The sequence below is a fragment of the Mus caroli genome, unplaced genomic scaffold, assembly GCF_978045245.1.
Source record: "Mus caroli unplaced genomic scaffold, Mus_caroli_1 scaffold_11, whole genome shotgun sequence".
In the NCBI taxonomy this organism is placed as follows: Eukaryota; Metazoa; Chordata; class Mammalia; order Rodentia; family Muridae; genus Mus; species Mus caroli.
In genome coordinates this window covers 34842716-34862030 of record NW_028227266.1, presented here as the reverse complement: position 1 = coordinate 34862030, position 19315 = coordinate 34842716, and the positions used below count along the sequence as shown (strand labels likewise).

Below are 19315 nucleotides of genomic sequence, written 5' to 3'. Positions count from 1 at the left end.
ATTCCATTTCTGGGAATTTATCTTATGGCAATAATTAGACTACAAAAAATCTGTCAGGAAAATAACATGCCATGATTTGTAAAAGCAAAATAACGAAACCACTTAGTACCCATCCATTAAGAACTCATTTAAGTATGTTACAATGCATCCACATTTCAGAATACTTTGTAATCATGACAAATCACGTTGAAGAATAATATTTATTGGCATGAAAAAGGCTTACAATAATATATGAAGAGAAAAAAACAACTACGCACAAACAAAAGTCTTTTTTTCTTGAGTTCTCAATGGTCTTAACTTTGTGGTGGTAGTAGTTGGGACTGTTTTTTTTTTTATTTGGTTTTTGTTTGGGTGTTTGTTTTGCCTTTTAAAATCTTTCAAGTGAAACTGGGGTGCTTTTATAAGGAAGATTCGTTGTTTATTAACATTTTGAAGATATAATCATCTCATCAGTAAGTTCATAGAAATTAATATACAGCCCAGAGCCAGCACATGCTGTTTGGAAAATGTTGGGCTGCAAGTCCCTGTACAGACATGCACACAGTCCACACTCTCCACACAAGCCCATAAACTCCCTTCCTCTGAATACATACCTGGACAAACCCAAATGGAAAGAAACGATCTGTCTGACCCTGGGAGCCATAGTGGAAGGTCTGGCGCCAGTCTTCAATGAGTTCAGGAAACATGCAGGTGTACAGGTCCCTGTTATAATCCGCATTGGACTCTCCTTAAAAAAACAAAAATCAAAATAACACCAAAATTGGGAGAGGAGTTTAGTGTGTTGTTTTAAAATACCCTCCATTTTTCTTCTACCACATCCATCCCCTGAGGTAGTGGCCTCCCATGCCCTCAGGCGTCAGAGGCTTCAGCAAGCATGGTACTAAAGTGGAAGCTTCTAAAGAGCCTGGTCTTTGGGCTTGGCTCTCTCTAGATGTTCCTGGAACTCTTCTACCACCATAGAAATGAACTCCAAGTGTGAGCCAACCTGCTAAAGACCAGGCCACCTGAGAATCACAATGTCCAGCACACTGTCCCCAGTCGCTAAAGACCAGGCCACCTGAGAATCACAATGTCCAGCACACTGTCCCCAGTCGATGAATATGAGGGTCAGCCATCCTATGTCCTCCAGACACCAGATAACTTAGCAGGTAGCCAAGGACAAATTGGAGACCCCAACTGAAGCAGCAGATGCGAGTACCACCCTGCTAACCCAAAGAAAAGGGAGCTAAATAAAATGATAAACTCACTGGGTTTTGAAACCATTAACTCCTTGGGGCACTTTGCTATACAGCAAAAGATAACTGACACCAATGGAGAAAGAGCAAGCTCACCCTGGTACCACACCACCCCTTTCAAAGTCATGTTTTGCATTGGATGGATCATGGCGTTCCAAAGGACGGAGTGTCTTGCCGGTCCAGTCACACCAACAGATGGGACAACCCTGAAATCAGCAAGATGAACAAAGTCAGCAATCGTAAGACAGTCAGCCTACCCACGTTCACTTGGACAAACCTCACATTGAAGTAGCCCAGAGGCAATCCAGTCTGTTGCATTACACTTGAAACAGTGGGAAGAGTCTTGTAATTTCACCAGGTTCTTCTCAGGGAAAGTGCAGCAATCAGTTCTGTGTGAGTCCACAGTGGGCCACGCCAGTTTCCAGATAAGGCCATTAAAGTCAGAGGGAGGGCTGATTTACAAGCAATAAATTCAGCTAACCACTACTCAGCAGACAGACTAGCTTAAATGTGCTGCTTTGGGGAGTAATGGCATGATGAGTTTCCATGTAGCTAAACCATTATATACATGCTTAATTTCTTTTTGCAAGATAAATTCCCAGCAATGGCATTACTGAGTCAAAACCAATTCTGTTTTAGCTTTGGATATGGTCCCAGACTTCTCTGTGGAATACATATATGCATTTATCTTTGCAGTAGCTATAGATGAGAATTCCCACTTTCCCCCTCCATTGGTTTCACTCCCCTCCGTGGAGATCCGAAGGACCTGGTTGAAAATCCCCATCACATACTGGATATGACTTTCCCTCCTACTCTGCTAAAAGTCAATCATTTTCTCCAAACTTAATATCTCCATCCCACCCACACCCAGGCAAACCTTCACCCAAACTGTGCTAAGAACCCCGCTTTCTCCTTCTCCTGCTCCTTCCAGAAGCCTTCCCAAAGTGAAACAGACAGTGCTCATGAGCACAGAGCATACCTATTCATCTCCATTTGCATACAGTATTGGTGTTTGTTTGTCTGTTTGTTTTTCTAACTAGTTCTTTCTCTTCTGAAATATTCTTCCCACCCAGCTTTTCCCAAGCAGGCAAACTAACATATTTTTAAATATGTATTTATACAGTCATTCTTCCTGTCTGGCAGTTTACTTTTGAGGAAAGAAAGCACAGTGGCTAGGAAGAACCCAGGCGTTGGAGCCAGCCTGGCCTACTTGACTAGTCCTGTTCACAAGCCAGGTCCTGGATCCTCTCTGGGACTTGGTGTCTCTAACTATGGAATAGTAGCAGCATCTACACTTTAGGGATGTGTTTCAAAAACTAGATGAATTAGTGCAAATAAAGACCCTAGAATGGTACCCTCCATAGAAAGGTGTCAGCACGTACTGAGCTACTGCTGTTACTGAGTTAAACGAATATAAAACCCTCTTGACTTGTTCCCAGATGACTGTAGTTGCTCACGACAACACTTGCCCTGTGCGTGAATGGACTCCATTTACTCAGGACAAATGTGGGCATTCAGCACACACTTACCTAAAAGGACATGAGGACTCCTCACTGTTACATTCATTCCTCATGGGCTTTATCTCGGGCTGACCAACTCTTTCATCCCTTGTATTAGGGATTCCACAGGCTTTCAGTGTCCTTCTAGATGACCAGACTTCAATGTACGTCCCACCCCAACTGGAGGAGATCAACCCAATGGGATATTGCAGAGTGTCATACAGGTAACGCCCAAAGAGCCAGCACACCGCAGACATGTAAGTGAAATTTCCATGGCCCAGGTTTCCTGTGCAGAGAAACAGTTATAGGGAAAGTCAAGAGAAAAGAAGAGGGATGCCAACTGGGGCTGTGGCGTGAGTGGAGCCAGCAGTGGGCTCCTTTCTAAGACCTTCAGATGCAGGGTAAGATGAGGGCTAAGATACAAGATACAGCCCAGAATAAAGCGTGACTTCCAAAGCTCCCCGAAGGAGAAACAGCTTTTCCACAGGGGAAAATTACAGTGTTTGTGACAGTTTCCTGTGATTGCTCTTCAGTTTGCTTGTTTGTTTGTTTTTGTTTTTGTTTTTTTCAGTTGCTCAAACTGCTTTTTTGCCATAATGAGGAAACAAGAGCTCTCAGTCTGGCATGGAGGCAAATGGAAACAACTGTGTCGTTGTCTGAACATAAATAATTTGCTTACATAATCAGGGATCCAAAACTCTCAGCAGGTTTTTCGGAACTCCAGCCCCTCAGGTGCATCGGAATTCAGGAACACTAAGTCCTCATCAGTAGATAAGTGGTACAAAGCCTGTAAGGTCCCTTGCCGCCCTCACTTAAGGGAGGCAGCCAGTAGGTAGATGTGGGGGTTTGTTTCTGGGTGGTGTTATGATAAATTCCATAGCTGAAGTAATGAAAATATGGACACATAAGTGCTGAGGAATGCAGCAAAAAGGGAGACACAGCAACCATAACCAGTTTTGCTTTCACCAGTCTAATTTATTTCAACTGTTCATATTGCCCAGGGACCAACACAAGCTGGTGTATGTGAGCTCCATAATAGAGGAAGTTGACAAGGGGAGGGGAAGGTGAAAATACACACAGAGATGGGATCAATTCAAATTAGTACTTAGTAAAAGTCTACTATACAGGAGGCACTCTGTTTAGTCCTGAAAAGAATCTAAACCCAAGAAGCGCAATAGGAGAAAATCAAATCAATTTCCAACAAATTAGAATTAACTGAGCACCTACTATGTATCCAGAACTACACAGTGGTTGAGATACAGCGATGAAAGAGACACAAAGAGTCTCTCCTCATAAATTCTAAAGCTTACTGAATAGGTCAACTGATGAGCTAAATAAAATAAATGGCAAAGTATGGTATCTTAAGGGATACGAACAAGTTTTAGCTGGAGTTAACAACAAAGAAAAGCTAGTCAATGAAGTTCAGCCAAAGCCTGGTTTAGACTGACATCCTCCCTCTCTGTGCAGCCCTATTACATCACTTCCTGTAATATGAAGTTCAGTGTTTCCCTCTGTGGTGGTCTGAATAAGACTGGGCCCCAGAGGCTCCTATATTTGAATGCTTAGTTATCAGTTAGTTGAACTGTTTGGCAAAGATTAGGAGATGTGGCCTTGTTGTAGAAGGTATGCCACTAAGAGTGGGCTTTGAGGTTTCAAAGTCCCTGCCAAGCCCATTCTCATTCATCCCCATCCTCCCTTCCTTGCTCCCTCCCTCCCTCCTTCCCACCCTCTCTCCTTCCCCCTCCTTCTCCCTCCCACCCACCCTCACCTACAAATCAGGATATAGCTATCAGCTACATCTCCAGTACCATGCCTACCTGTGGCCACATCTCCTGCCATGATGATAATGGACTAACCCTCTGAAGCTGTAAACAAGCCCCCAATTAAATGTCATCTTCTATAGGTTGCCTTGGTCATGGTATCTCACAGCAATAGAACAGTATTTCTATTAGTTCTGGAGGGACTTCATTGCATTCATAACTGTGTCTCTAATGTCTAGGATATAATCATAGGAAACATGTGTATGTTATTGTTAGGTGGCTGTGAGTAGCTAAAGATAGACCTACTAACTAGTAAGTAGAGGAGAAAGGTAACTTGAAAGGATAAAAAGTGGTTAGGAAACCAGAGGATAGATTGTTTATTTGTACATAAAGTATGTGTCTGTGTGCACGTGTGCACGTATTTGTCAAGATGTGCAAGTATGTATGTGTACATATGTGGAAACCAGAGGTCAAAGTCAGGTGTCTTCCTCTATCATCCTCTACCTCATTCATTCATTCATTCACTTTAAAATTGCCTCTCACTATTTATTCAGCTAGGCTGGCTGGCCAGTAACCCCCAGAGATCACTTTGTCTCTGCCTCCCCTGTGATGAAATTACAGATATATGCTGCCACATCTACCTTTTAAATGCGTGCTGGGGTTCTGAATTCAGGTCCTGGTGCTTACATGGCAAGCCTTTACCTACAGAGTGAACTATGTTTTCCCAGGTAGTGGTGATGGTGATATTTGCCTCTAATCCCCTTTATTCCTAGTACTTTGTAGGTAAAGACAGGCGAATAATCTCTAAATTTGAGGCCAGCCTAATCTACAGGAAGGAAGGAAGGAAGGAAGGAAGGAAGGAAGGAAGGAAGGAAGGAAGGAAGGAAGGAAGGAAGGAAGGAAAAACAGACCAAAACAAAAAGAGTGAACCCTGTGGAGGCAGGAGAAGAATGAAACAAAAGATATTCCACATACTGTGAAGCCAGTGATGACGCTTGCTGAGAAAGGGGCTGGTTGTATTTGCCTTTGTCTTATTTTGTGGAAATAAAGAACAAGGCTGAACCTTCACAGCAGGCACTGCGTGTCTGTCTACTTGCTGCTGTGTCCTTGGACTAGTGCACAGCCTGCTGTAGAGGAGAAAGAACAATGAAATACAGATTCTGTGTTTCTCTCATAGAGAGAAATGGAGAATAAAACTCGAGGGAAGACAGAAGGCCCTGAGGGGAGCTGGAGCAGATCTTGGTTCACTCGGAGAGGACAGTGAGATGTCCTCAGACACAGGCAGGGGAGTGGGGGAACACAGAGGGTTACCATGATGGAAGAAGACCCAGACCCACCTCATGTTGAACAGCATCCATACTGTTTGAAAAAAAGAAAAAGAAGAAAGGAAAGGAAAAAGAAGAAAGAAAAGGGAAAAGAAGAAAGGGAAGGGAAGGGGAGGGGAGGGGAGGGGAGGGGAGGGGAGGAGGGAAGGAGGGAAGGAGGGAAGGAGGGAAGGAGGGAAGGAGGGAAGGAGGGAAGGAGGGAAGGAGGGAAGGAGGGAAGGAGGGAAGGAGGGAAGGAGGGAAGGAGGGAAGGAGGGAAGGAGGGAAGGAGGGAAGGAGGGAAGGAGGGAAGGAGGGAAGGAGGGAAGGAGGGAAGGAGGGAAGGAGGGAAGGAGGGAAGGAGGGAAGGAGGGAAGGAGGGAAGGAGGGAAGGAGGGAAGGAGGGAAGGAGGGAAGGAGGGAAGGAGGGAAGGAGGGAAGGAGGGAAGGAGGGAAGGAGGGAAGGAGGGAAGGAGGGAAGGAGGGAAGGAGGGAAGGAGGGAAGGAGGGAAGGAGGGAAGGAGGGAAGGGAAGGGAAGGGAAGGGAAGGGAAGGGAAGGGAAGGGAAGGGAAGGGAAGGGAAGGGAAAAAGGAAGTGCTATTTTCTGAACTCAGTGGAGAAGATTCAGGCTGGGTTCTTGCGAAGAAAAATCTAACAGTGATCATCAGGAATGGGGTGGAAATTCAAAAGAAAAAAAAAGATACTTCTGTAATAATAAGTAGAACCAAATTCAGGGGCTTAAGTCACTAAGCCATTGCCTAAATGAAGGCATGCTGAGGCACTCACGTACCTGCAGTGGGCTTGGACCATGACAGGTCAACCTCAGTAAGGTCATCCAACTCCTCCTCTGATTGGGTGAGGGAGACAGAGAAGATGCGCACAGACTGGTAGGCAGCAGTGTCGGACAACTCCTTTGAGGCGTTAAAGATCTAGAGGAGAAATCCGAGGGTCCATTAACCTGATAGAGGGTAAACTGCCTTGCAGCTTCTCGGTACATCTTCTGATCCACAGAATTCCTTCTGACACTTGGATATGCTGAGAATAAGTGAATAACCAAAATCAGTAATGGGCTGTACTGAACACCTGGATCTAGGTATTCCTGTCCAACAGAGACAGTGAGATGAATCACATTCCAGAAGACAGTTCACAAACAATGAAACCTATAATCTTCCACAATAGGTCTATCCTGGACAAGAGCAGCAGTATAAGGAGGAGGCTAAAGAACACTATGGATTACATCACTATCGTTTTCCCCAAGGTTCCGGGGACTGAACCTAGAACCTAGTGAATACCAGGTAAACCCTTAACCACTATGCTATATCTCACAACCCATAGATTACTTTAACTTAAAACCAAGGGACTTGTTCCTCTCCTAACTGATAACTTATAAAAATAAAGCATTTGAATTAACAACGGTATTTAGGGAATCTCTGTGGAGACAACATAAAAGAGGCCATGACTTATGTAATCTATATACCATACCAAAAAAAAAAAAAAAAAAAAAAAACAGATCCCAAGAAACACACCAAAGAAATGTGGCAACCAGGTTATTCCCACCTCAGTCCTGAAGAGCAGCCACCAGGGAAGCTGAGGTAAACTAAAAAGTGATGTCCAGGGAAAGGCTTCTGACAGAGAGAAATGTGTCTGTCCAAAGAAACCACATTTCCTCAAGCCACTTCAAGAGCCCAGATGACACAGTGGTCTGGGGTTATTCTGGGCAAGAATGTGTGTACCATACTGAGTGACTTACTGATTAGATCAGTTAAGCCCCATTCCACTATTAGGATACCACTGTTTCCTTGCACCTTGGTTTCCTACACTGTCGTTGGGGTTATTGTTGTTGGATTGTTGAATTGGTTTGGGTTTTTGCTGGGTTATTGTTGTTGGGTTGTTGTGTTATTGTTGTTGATTTTTTAAAAAAAAGAATAGATGAGCAATATCTTGATTTGCTTTTGTATTTGTGTACATGTTTTCTCTTGAGTCCTCTCTATCCCCCCACCCCATCCCACCCCACCCCACCCACACACACACAGCAGTCCAAACAAAGGGCCAAAAGGATCATCAGGAAGCCCAGTTAGGATTGGCCTTGGGGAACAGGCTCTCCAGCTGAGTCCTTGCAGCCACTGCAAGGCACAGGAGGCAAGAATACATTGGCCTCCAGCCACAAAACCTGCATCTGCTTTGCCTTCCCTCCCACCCACCGCAGAGAATACAGCTGGCCTTCCAACCCACGGTACAAGAAAAGAGAAAGAATAAAGCAGCCAGGGTGCCCCACAGCATTTCACTGAAATATGCTGCCCCTAGAATCGCCTCTGACTTGACCACTGTGCCAGCTGCAGCCAACTGCATAACCACATGCAAATGAAATTGCTCTTGGGTCACTGTGGGAGCCACAGCCTGATGTGTCTCCTGGGTGGCAGCAACTCCAGCTGGTCAAGGTCTACATAGTCAGGACAGAGATTACACACGGTCTCAGGAAAATTCCATTGGAAATCCTGATCTGTCTTCAGGATCTTATCTGTAAGATTTCATGGAAAATAGATGGTGAAGAGAAACAAGCTGATGTGCTCACAGTGTACTCTGGCAGGGAAATTATTTTTCAGCAGTTAAGTACCTGTAAAAAGTCACCTCCTTTGAAATTCAGCTCTGCACTGAGCACGATGCATCGTATGTTGCTTCCATGGGAACGGTGGATGAAGCTGCTTTCATTCTCTCCACCCACACCAGCTTCCGTACTGCCTGGGAACACAAGCAGCTCATAGCAATGAGCCGCCAGCTTGGGGAGGGAGGATGGGAAACATGCCCCATCCCTAAGTGTGCCTGAGTACTGCCAGGGCAGTGGAGTCAGGGTGGTTGGCATTTTCCTGTATTGTTACCAGCATGTAACACTGGATCCAAAACATTAGCTGGAAGGCTTCCATCGTTTTTCACATTTGCCAGAACCAGAAAGCTGGGTGTTAACAAAAAGAGGGTGGGGGAAATTCCTGCTGTACCTGATGAGAATTGCGTCTGAAATTGGTCCCCTTTCCCCCAACAGCACTGTCTTTTTGATGGAAGCATTTCCTCTGGGATATTGGCAGCAAATTTAGGAATAAAGAGATTTCAGGAAGATTTTCATTTAAATGACACTTGGTTTCCCTGCTGATGAAAGGGAAGCCTTACTCCATCTGCTGAGATCAGATTTCATCTCATCAAACACCTCAGTGTAATTATTTCCCTACCAAGTATTTAAATGAGGATGTAAATGAATACCAAGGTATTTGAAGTCATTAGCACTGCCTGGGCTGAGGGAGAGCACCACAGTCTCCCAAGGGACCAGACCATTCCCCATCAAAGCAGCTGCGCACCAGTGTTCATTTTGTAACCTTTATACCACATTCTTGAATTAATGAAGACACGTCAAGAATCTATTTCCCTCTGAGAATGTTAGCATGGAGCCTGTAAGGGGCAAGCAAGGTGTGTGTGTGTGTGTGTGTGTGTGTGTAAACTGTAAACGTGTGTGCATGCCCACAATTATGGATGGACAGACATCTAGTTAGTAATTTAGTAATTAACATGGAAGAGTTTGGAGATTTTGTACCTTGTTTCAACACCGACTCAATCAGTTCTAAGGTTGAAGTAATAACTGTAAATAAGCCACCACGGCACTTCCAAAAGCCTGCCCTTGGCATATCGTTCCTTTCCCTCTCTTCCATATATCAATCTCTCCATATGTAAAATAAGAAAGAGGGGAGGGCCAAGTGGTTGAAAATTTGGGCTTCTTGTCTGATATTGGCCATCTTTTTCCTGAGCCTCACTAGAAATATCTGAGACCTACCCTGAGGTGGCAGATGAACATTTAGACTTTTCTCCATTTATAAACATCTCACTTGGTGTTATAAATAACACTCAGCTTTAAAATTCCATTTTACCCTAACAACAAGATGGGCATACAATCTGCCATTTCCTTCTTTGAATGTGAAGAGGGGTAGGTTATAGTGAGAATCTTACCTCCTCAAAATGGCACACGGAGGGAGGAAAGGAAAAAGAGACAAACACTGTGTTCATGTGCTTATGTGTGCTGGGAATTTGTACAGGGAAAGGAGCAAAAGCAAGGCGGCGGGGGGGGGGGTGTAATGCATTTTTCCTATCAAGAAATAAGGTTCTGTAAACTGTTAAAAGACTGGAAATGTGGCTTTTGGTACTATCAGCACCTAAAATACTGCCTTGCAAACTAAGTGCTTCATTTGAGAGAGAGAGAGAGAGGAAACACATATATTTCAGATGGAATCTCGCTTCTGTTCCCTTCCATCTCAGAGCTCTCAGCCCTGACTTAATTCAGAAGATGCTGAAGAAAAAATTCCAGGCAGAAAGAATGTGTTTACGCTTAGCAATCAAGCTCTGATTTAGCTTGACAGAAAATGGGAAGGGATCCTTGGCATAGCCTGTGATTGAGAAAGTTACTATATAGATATAAACAGATCTGGTCCATGCCTTTCTGTGGAAACACAGAAGTACAATTAAAGCATGAAGGAAAGCACTGCTTTCTCTAATGAGTTAACAGCAGTTCCTCTTCTGTACAAAGCCATGCTTTCTAGCATGCTAAAACCTCACATCCATGTCTAGTCAAACATGCCAACAAGGTCCAGGCCAAGTCTAGTTTAATAGGCATGTCAATTCAAAATACTTCCATATAGTTAACACAGGAAGTAAGAGTTCACAAAGTTAGAAAGATTTATATTACAGAAATTTGGATTTTCAAATTAGAAAAGTGGATAAAATGATATATAGATATAGATGTGTGTGTGTGTGTGAATTTTTTAAATGGCATTGTTTAATAATAGGTTTTCTTAAAGGGAATAATGAGACTACAAAGAATAAAAGCTATAGAAACAAAACAAGAAGGCTTAAAAATATAAAAGTACTCTAGTTTATACTTTCATAAATTATTTTTTATTATATGTGCATTGATGTTTTGCCTGCATGTATGTCTTTGGATCCCCTGGAACTGAAGTTACAGACAGGTGTGAGCTGCCATGTGGCTGTTGGGAATTGGACCTGGGTCCTCTGGAAGAACAGCCAGTGAATGATCTTAACCACGGAGCCATCTCTCCACCCTATCTAATTTATACCTTTATCAAAGACAGAAATGAAAGGAAACCATGGCTTGGTTGTTCAGATTCCTCAACCTCAAACTCAAATAGTTCTCAAAAACAGAGAAAAAGATAGTCAAAAAAGGCAAGCAAAGATAAATCAGCTTGGATGACAGAGCTAGGGATAGCAGTAACCTTTAACCTTTTTAGGGAGAAAACCTAGTATATAAGCACAATTAGTGCCAAACAATAGCTTCCTTAGATTGTGAAATCAAATTATTTAAAGTGCTCAGATTGGATGCTACACATGATAAGTTCTTAGTGAACAGAAGCAGCCTTTCTTCCTTGTTACTCCTTTTTCCTTCTCTTTCATTGTCATCAACACTGATTTAGCTGAGATGCTCCATTACCTGTGAAACAGTCATCTGCATGTTACTCTGCCCACTGCAAAGCCAGACATCTCCAAATAAGACATCATGGACTCTCAGGGTGAAATTCATTGTCCCCAAAGTCTGTTGCGCCATCACTTCAAAAGGTCCCCCAGGCTTCATAGGGTCCAGTACCACCATCCAGGTGTTGGAGGGTTCTGAAACAAAAACAGACTTCAAGGGGTTAATCAACCAACCACCTAAAGTAGACTTAAACACCAACTGCACCTCATTTGTGGCTAAGCTCAAGCTCTGTGACAAAGTGTATGCAACTCTATAAGGATTGGCCAAATTCCAGGGAAGGGGGTAGAGCTGTTGAGAACAGCAGCCTTTTTATCCCTAATCTGTACCAATCCCTTCTTATTTTTAACTAAGGCATTTACAAGAAAAATTAGTTACCCAGTTATAATCCTAAATTAGGAGAGACAAAAATACACATAGATTAAATTTCAAAGATAGTTAGTTGACAAGAAAAAAAAAACAGGAAACAGAAATTCTCATTACACCATCCAACTATCAATATTACCATAATCTAATCTTTTTGATTTACACAGCACCCTGAACTAACTTGCAATTATCCAATCGCATGTAAGCACAGATTCAGAAAATCATTTCTAATCTGAATCTTTCTTTTACTAAGGGTCACCCTTGCCATCTATCGCTACCTCCTTCCATGTTGCTAACAAGCATCAACACAGTCAGTGGCACTGGCTTCTCCCATCAGTGGAAAGGTGCATGGAGACAAATCAACAAGTAGCAGTTAGCATATAAATTGATCTCAGTGAAAAGGACATTTTAGCTGGCTCAACCAAATATTTCAGAGGGACATACAAGACTTGAGGTTCTGTGACGCCACTAAGAAATGAGAAGCCATGAAAGACCCTATTTTAGACATTCATAGCTTGCTTCCTAGAAACCACATCTCCCATTGCCCTTCTTCTCAGTCACTGGATCACTGCTGTCAATGTCATACACAGAGACTTAAGACAAAAAAAGAACCAGACAACGTGAAAACACTGGAGCAGTGAAACGGGAGCCTAGAAAAGGCAGAGAAAAACAGTTTAACACAAAAATGTCAAACATAATCTGGCTTATCTGTTGCCATCAGATCAATGTAAGTCCAAAGGGAAAGAATGAGGAGACCAGGAAATAGAGCATTGTAATGTTATTGCCCTAACCTATGAGAAGAAAGAATTATAGAAATACCATCTGAGTGCATACTCCATGCTGGACACTGTCCAAGGTTCCTCCCAGCCTGCAACAACTAAGCAGAAGCAGGAAATGTCCAGATGAGCCCTTGCAAATTAGTGAAAACTGAAGCCTTAAAGGTTGCCTGGAGTGGTGGAGGAAATGTCTAAATGTTTGGTCCTCTGAAGAGCGGTACTAGCAGAGCCTGGAGCTCTGCCTCCAGAAGGTCAGCTAAACCCAGGACCATGCACTCACGATTGCATTTCTCTGACCAATAAGCCAGGCATCAGCATATAAAATGCAAAATTCAACCTAAACCAGAAAAATCACTGTTTTGGAAACAGTGGGCAGCTAGTACAGATTGTGTGGCACAGGTGTGATGTGCTCCGTATGGCTCACACTTATGAACAGGCAGACGTTCCAATCTGTCCTAATACAGGCTTGCCAAGGTCTTTCCAGGCTTCCTGCACTGACACACCTTACTGAGGCTCCGTCCTTCTGCCAGCAGCACTGCTGATGTGTGCCGATGGGGTCAACTGCCAGAGAACCTAACACAGGACTAGTTCTTAGCCTCCGGTATTCATCTAGTGCATTCAGAGCTATTAATTGGGTATTTTCCCTTAGCTTTTTCAATACAAATGGCTAGTGACAAAAACTCTCCCTAGCACTTCCAAAAAGTGTGCACATCTATGGTGGTTTGAATAAGATTGGCCCCCAAAGGCTCATATATTTGAATGCTTAAGGAGAGGAATTAGGAGGTGTGGCCTTGTTGGAGTAGGTAGAGCCTTGGAGGAATTGTGTCATTGGGGTTGGACTTTTGGGGTCTCAGTGTTCAACAAGGCTCAAGTCTCTCTCTTCCTTCTGCCTACCAACCTAGAAGTAGACCTCTCGGTTCCTTCTCCAGCATCATGTCTGCCCATGTGCTACCATGCAGCCCGCCATGATGACAATGGACTAAACCTCTGAACTTGTATGCCAGCCCCAAGTAAATGTTTTTCTTTATAGAGTTGCCATGGTCATGTGATCTCTTCAAATAAAACCCTTTCTAAAACAATGTCCAGCAACAAAAAGACAGGAAAGAAAATTGGCAAAGCAGCGGCACCATTTCACTACAGCCAGAAAAATGAACGAGCTCCTGGTAGGGTCTAGAACCTCAGGAAAGCTGAACCTGGAAAATGAGTCTTTATTCCAACATCTTTCGTACCAGAGAAATTTGCCTTCAACTTCTCAAAAAGCTTCCTTCTTGGCTAGCTAGCCTACGGTCTTTTGGTTCCTAGCATTTTTCCACTCCCATTTAAGAAAAAGAAAAATATGCCCTGACACAATGCTGTAAAGCAGGAGAAACTTGCACTGCAGAGAATTCACTGATGGGCACATGAGCTCAAGAGATAACTCATACAAGCCCTGTGATGTCTTAGACCAAGGGCAAGGGTGGGATTGGAAAGTCAGAAGCCACCATGTTCCATGAGGAGCGTTAGTCTTTGGATAGTCAGTTCAGAACAGGGTGCGTGGTGATGAGCATGCCATGGGGCACTTAAGAGCTTTTAGAATGTTAGCCCATCAAGTCTACTAGGATGAGCTCAAATAGTAATTGTAAGCCCCAACCATAAAGCTCACCGTCACTGATTTCAGCAGCAGCCAATGGGCTTGCTGCTGGTTCTTGGCCTTCTGAGCCACAGCTGCTCTGGTCCTGCCTTATGAACGGTAGTCATTTGCTACCTGCTACCTCTTTGGCCAGTCCAGGACCAGGTTTCTCTAAGTTTTCATTTTCACTGTATTCAAACCTCTGTGTTCTTACATTTTTTTCATCTACCATCTAGGAAGATCAATCTCCTGTCGTCATTTTACCACTACTTAGCCTACAAACATTTTGCCAAGCATTTCATCAAGTAAATGACAAAAATGAACTCCAACCCTGGCCTACCCTGATAAGAAGGCCATGCTTCATGTTTTCACATGTAATAGCATGTCTGGTTGTTTGCCTCTGACAACTGATTTATATAGTACAGCAAAAGGCATACACAAAGAAAGAGCTGTCTGTCTCTCTTTTCTCTGTCTTCCCTGGTTAACTCAAGATGTAAACCACAATCACAAGGACAAAATAAAAATAATTTGTTCAGAGACATGATTAGTCATAAAGCACTTTCTTGCTTTTCTTCTTATTAATCAAATCAAATGTTATCTTTTTCAGGTTATTGTGATGAATATCAAGAAGGGGAGGGGGTACCCATGGCCTTTATCTTCCTAAAAAGAAAACCTAGGGCTCACAAGAAAAAGCTTTCTTCACTTCTCCACACAGAACCCTGACTTTTCATCAGCTAAAACATGATCCTGTGGCTTTCAAATGTGGCTTGAAGGTGAAGGATGCCTTAGTGCCTAAACCATCCCTTACCACCTACATTTATTTTATAGCTTACAGTTCAAATATACCACCACCAAACAAGAATGAAGTAAAAAGTAAATGCTTTATATGAGTAAAACTGCTTATGAAAATGATATAAGCCATAGCATGTTGTGGCAGATACACCTTAGGGTGGGTTCTAAAGTTACAGTCTTATATTATTTTTGCTCCTCTGGAACAAACAGAATCTGTAACTTGCATTCAATAGTTCTACATCAGAGGAGAGGGGAAATGTCCCTCTTGAGACTTGGTTATATTATATGGGGAGGAAGGAGTAAAGTCTACGGCATCTCAGTCAAAATGACTATCATTAAGAAAACAAATGGCATCCAGTACTGGTGAGGATGTAGGGAAGGGGAACCTTTATTTACTACCAATAGAAATATAAACCGACTAAACATCTATGAAAATTAATGTGCAGTTAGCCTGGTCTATAGAGCAAATTCCAGGACAGCCAGAGACACACAGACAAATCTTGTCTCAAAAATAACAGAGGATAAGTCAGGCAAGGGGTGGGGGAAGGGCAGGGGAGTGAATATGAGCAAAATACAATGATACATACGTGTGAAATATCAATAATTAAACCCATAATTTCATATGCTTTCAAAAGTAGACTGGGGATATAGCTTAGCAGACAGAGTACCTGGCTAGCATGTTTAATTCAGTCCCTAGCACTATGTAACCTGGGTGTGGTGGTTCATTCCTATGATCCCACTCTTTAGGGAATAGAAGTAGAAGAATCAGAACTTCAATGTAATTCTCAGCTACAAGAAAAACAAAAAAACAAAACAAAAAAAAAACTAGGCACTAAGCATAGGAAGTTTTAGAATTCTTCACATTCAGTGTATCTCACAGATCACAAAGAGAGGCTGGAGAGATGGCTCAGCTGTTAAGAGAACATGCTGCTCTTGTAGTAGACCTGAGTTTAGTTCCCAGCATCCACTCTTCTACGTCTTTATCCCTTCCTCAAAGAGACCACTTTATTCTCACCTTGAAACTTCATCCTCACAGCTACACTCCCAGGTCAAGGCCTCATCCTGTGTATCTGTGTATCATAAGAGCCTCCTAACAGCTCTATCAACCCTATCTGATGACTGCCAAACCCTATCAGTCTGCTCCTGTGCTTTTATTGCTTAAAGTCTACAGATCCAGGATTTAAATGCTTTAGCAGAGATAAACAAGCCGCCATACTGGCCCATCTCCTGTCACCTACCATCAGTCACCTAGCCCAGTGTCCCAGACCAACCTACCTCCACGGGATTTCTCCAGTGTTACTGATGTACCTGTGTCTATGTCCAGGACATTTTCTCTTTCAAAACTAGCCTTAAATTAAGTCCATTACTTTACTACCTCTCTCTCTCTCTCTCTCTCTCTCTCACACACACACACACACACACACACACACACACACACACACACACAGAGAGTCCTTCTTTACTATTGCATATCTCAAAGAACTATGAGTGTTCTTTATTTTCCTGCCTCCTCCCCTAACCTTCAGGCTTCACTAAGGGAGAGGCTCCATCTGTTTTATTCATCACTTTATCATCAGTACCTAGCACAGTATCTAGCACACAGTAGGTACTCAATAAATATTTGAATGACTGAATAAGTAATAGTAGCAGTAGTGGTAACAATAATGGCCACTCAAGTTAATGTGACAAGCACTGTTCCAACTACTTTATATGCATTTACTCCTCATAATAATCCACTAAGAATTAGTACCACCCCCCCCAAAAAAAAAACAGTCACAGAGATATTTAATATATTCTTAAATTACATACCTAAAAATAACAGACAGAATCAGAACTCAGACAGTAAACTAAAAGTTCAAGTTCTTCACAAGATCACCAAATTGACTCTCTTTTTAAAACTGCTAGTAGGACTTATTTCAACGTGTGTGTGTGTGTGTGTGTGTGTGTGTGTGTGTCTATGTGCCCAGAGTAGCCAGAAGAGGGCATCAGATCCCCTGGAGCTGGAGGTTACACAGAGTTACCCTATGTGGGTGCTAGAACCAAACCGAGGTCCTCTGCAAGAGCAGCAAGAGCTCTTAACCTCTGAGCCACCCTCTCACCTCTAGACTGCCTGCCTCTCTTGCATGTATGGTTCATTCCAACTGTCATCTTCTGTGACAACTTTCCATAGCAACCAGACTGAGGTGGGTGTCTTCTCTAGCTCTTGGAAGTCCACAGATATTTTATGTGTTCATCCAACGACTACATAATTTGTTCTGTTCAATGAGCTCCTTGGTGAAGAGAACACTGAGCCTTGTTACCATTTGTGGTATCTTTAGTGTTTACCCACATAGTATCTCAAATAACTCTTATGGATGGATGGGTGGATGGATGAATGGATGAATGAATGGATGATGGATGGATGATGGATGGATGAACAGATGGATGGATGATGGATGGGTGGATAGATGATGGATTGACAACTTGAGGGGGAGCCATAAGCATTCATTTTCAGATAATCCAGCAGGTGGCAGAAGAGGACAATAACTGAACAGAGAATGGGCTGCCTTACCTTTCACACTGGTCACTTTCTTCATGATGGTTTCCTGACCTTGGCACAAGGTCACTGTCACTGTGGCCCCAGGTGTACCAAAGCCCCAGATCACAGCCCCTGAAGGCTCCTTCTGCAGCACCATGTAATTATCGATGTATGAAGCAAAGCGAAAACCAATACCTATAAATATCAACAAACACTTAGGAGAACATAATCAGGAGATTCAGCATCATGTGGATCTGGTAAAAGCAAGTAACATATAGTCCCTATACTAAAGAATATGAGTCTACTTAAGCCTTTTAATCTTCCAAAACCAGGTCCTGTTGCTCCAGATTAAATAAACAACATAATAAGAACAGTTTCCAACAATATGTATCACAGCAGAACATGACCATTAAGAGAAACTTAGAACCCAAGGTAACAACTAATGTACATGCTCTCCTTCCTTCCCCTTCACAGTTCTTGGCCAACCCTTGCTCTAAAACTTGGCTCTAGAATTTAACAATCCTCTCTCAAGTCACTAAAATGAACCTTCCATGCACCTCACAGATGGTGATAAGAAAAATAAGGCACTTCCTTCCCTAACCCTCCATCACTGTGCCCACTCCTAGTAGCTCATAGCTCCTCTAATGTTGCTGTGCCCATCTTTGGCTCCTCCTCTCCATCCTATCAATGCCAAACCCCTTCAAGTGTTTTCTCTTGAGGGTTGCTGTTGTTTATTTTGTTGCTGATGATGATGTCATTTTGTTGATTGGTTTTGTTTGTTGCTTTTTGTCTTTGATGACCTGGTATACCACACTTACGACTGTGAAAATGCTTCCTTTCCAGTAAGCTCAGATAAGTCAGGAGACAAAAATAAGACCGTGGAGAGACAGAAGGTTAAAAATCTCTGAGAAAAAGTCTTGTCACCATTTCACAAGCAAAGAAAAGAGGAGGCGCACTTGCATATTGGATTCTGTGCTAAGAATCACTAACAAGACTGAATAAGAATTCACTTTAACGAGATCTTTTCTATTTTTAACTCATAGCCTATATCGGAGTACTTTTTAAATAACAAGCATTGATCCAAATGATCCCAGTGAGCTCATAGAAATTTAAGTAGGAAAATCATAAAACTTACATCCCAATTTGTCTCAGCAGGGGAGAGTTTTTAAAAATCCTACAAAGAAAATATTTTACAAAATTAAGGGCTTTTTGGTTTGTTTTGCTTTGGTTGGTTTTTGGGTTTTTTGTTTTTAATAAAAGTGATAGACAGGGAAGAGAATTAGAATTAACAAAGCTGACATTTTCCTTGCTGAAAGCTACAAAAGATGGCAGGCCCCTTAGGCTATACTTAACAGGGCAGTCAAGCTAATGGGGGGTCCCCTCACAAGCTTGGTGGCCTATTAATACTGCTTTCTAAGTTACAGGCTAACCCTAAAAATCCTCACTTTTCTTTCTCACTCCGGAGCTAGTTCGATCAGGAAGCCTACATGGCAATCAAAGATTATCCAGAAAGCTTAACAAGCTCAAGACGCATGTACCATGAGCAAAATACTTTGGAACCACAACATCCCAGAATTGCATAAGCAGGATGGCAGCCTGCTGGGGAAACCGGGAGGCATATGTGTGGGAGGGCCCTGTCTTGGGTAGATACAGAACAAAAGCTGAAAAGTAAATGCATAAATAAGAGCTAAGCAGAGAGAGGACTTGAGTTAGAAGAACAGAGTGAAGAAAATATTCCTTCACTCTGCAAACAATGTTGCAGTCCATAGGATGGGGAATGCCTTTCCAAGCCGTCTGTGTTTGCCAACATTCATTTATAGAAGCTCTTTGTAAATGGATTTATGGTGAGAAAAAAAAACCTAGAGGTGGAAATTATCTTTATAATAAAAGTGTTAATTGTGTTACTACCGATCAAGAGATATAACCTAACCACA

The 19315-nt window shown here is 42.7% G+C and overlaps 1 protein-coding gene across 1 annotated transcript in view; it reads right to left on the bottom strand.

The window, feature by feature from the left end:
- Siae (sialic acid acetylesterase) overlaps positions 1 to 19315 on the bottom strand; it is a 35427-nt gene that overhangs the window by 13991 nt on the left and 2121 nt on the right. Inside the window, exons 2-7 of the mRNA XM_021171650.3 lie at positions 17415 to 17576; positions 11282 to 11457; positions 6590 to 6728; positions 2765 to 3020; positions 1332 to 1441; positions 594 to 727 (exon numbers count right to left, since the gene is read on the bottom strand). Of these exons, the coding sequence (XP_021027309.1) occupies positions 594 to 727; positions 1332 to 1441; positions 2765 to 3020; positions 6590 to 6728; positions 11282 to 11457; positions 17415 to 17576 (977 nt within the window). The remainder of the gene's footprint in view (positions 1 to 593; positions 728 to 1331; positions 1442 to 2764; positions 3021 to 6589; positions 6729 to 11281; positions 11458 to 17414; positions 17577 to 19315) is intronic.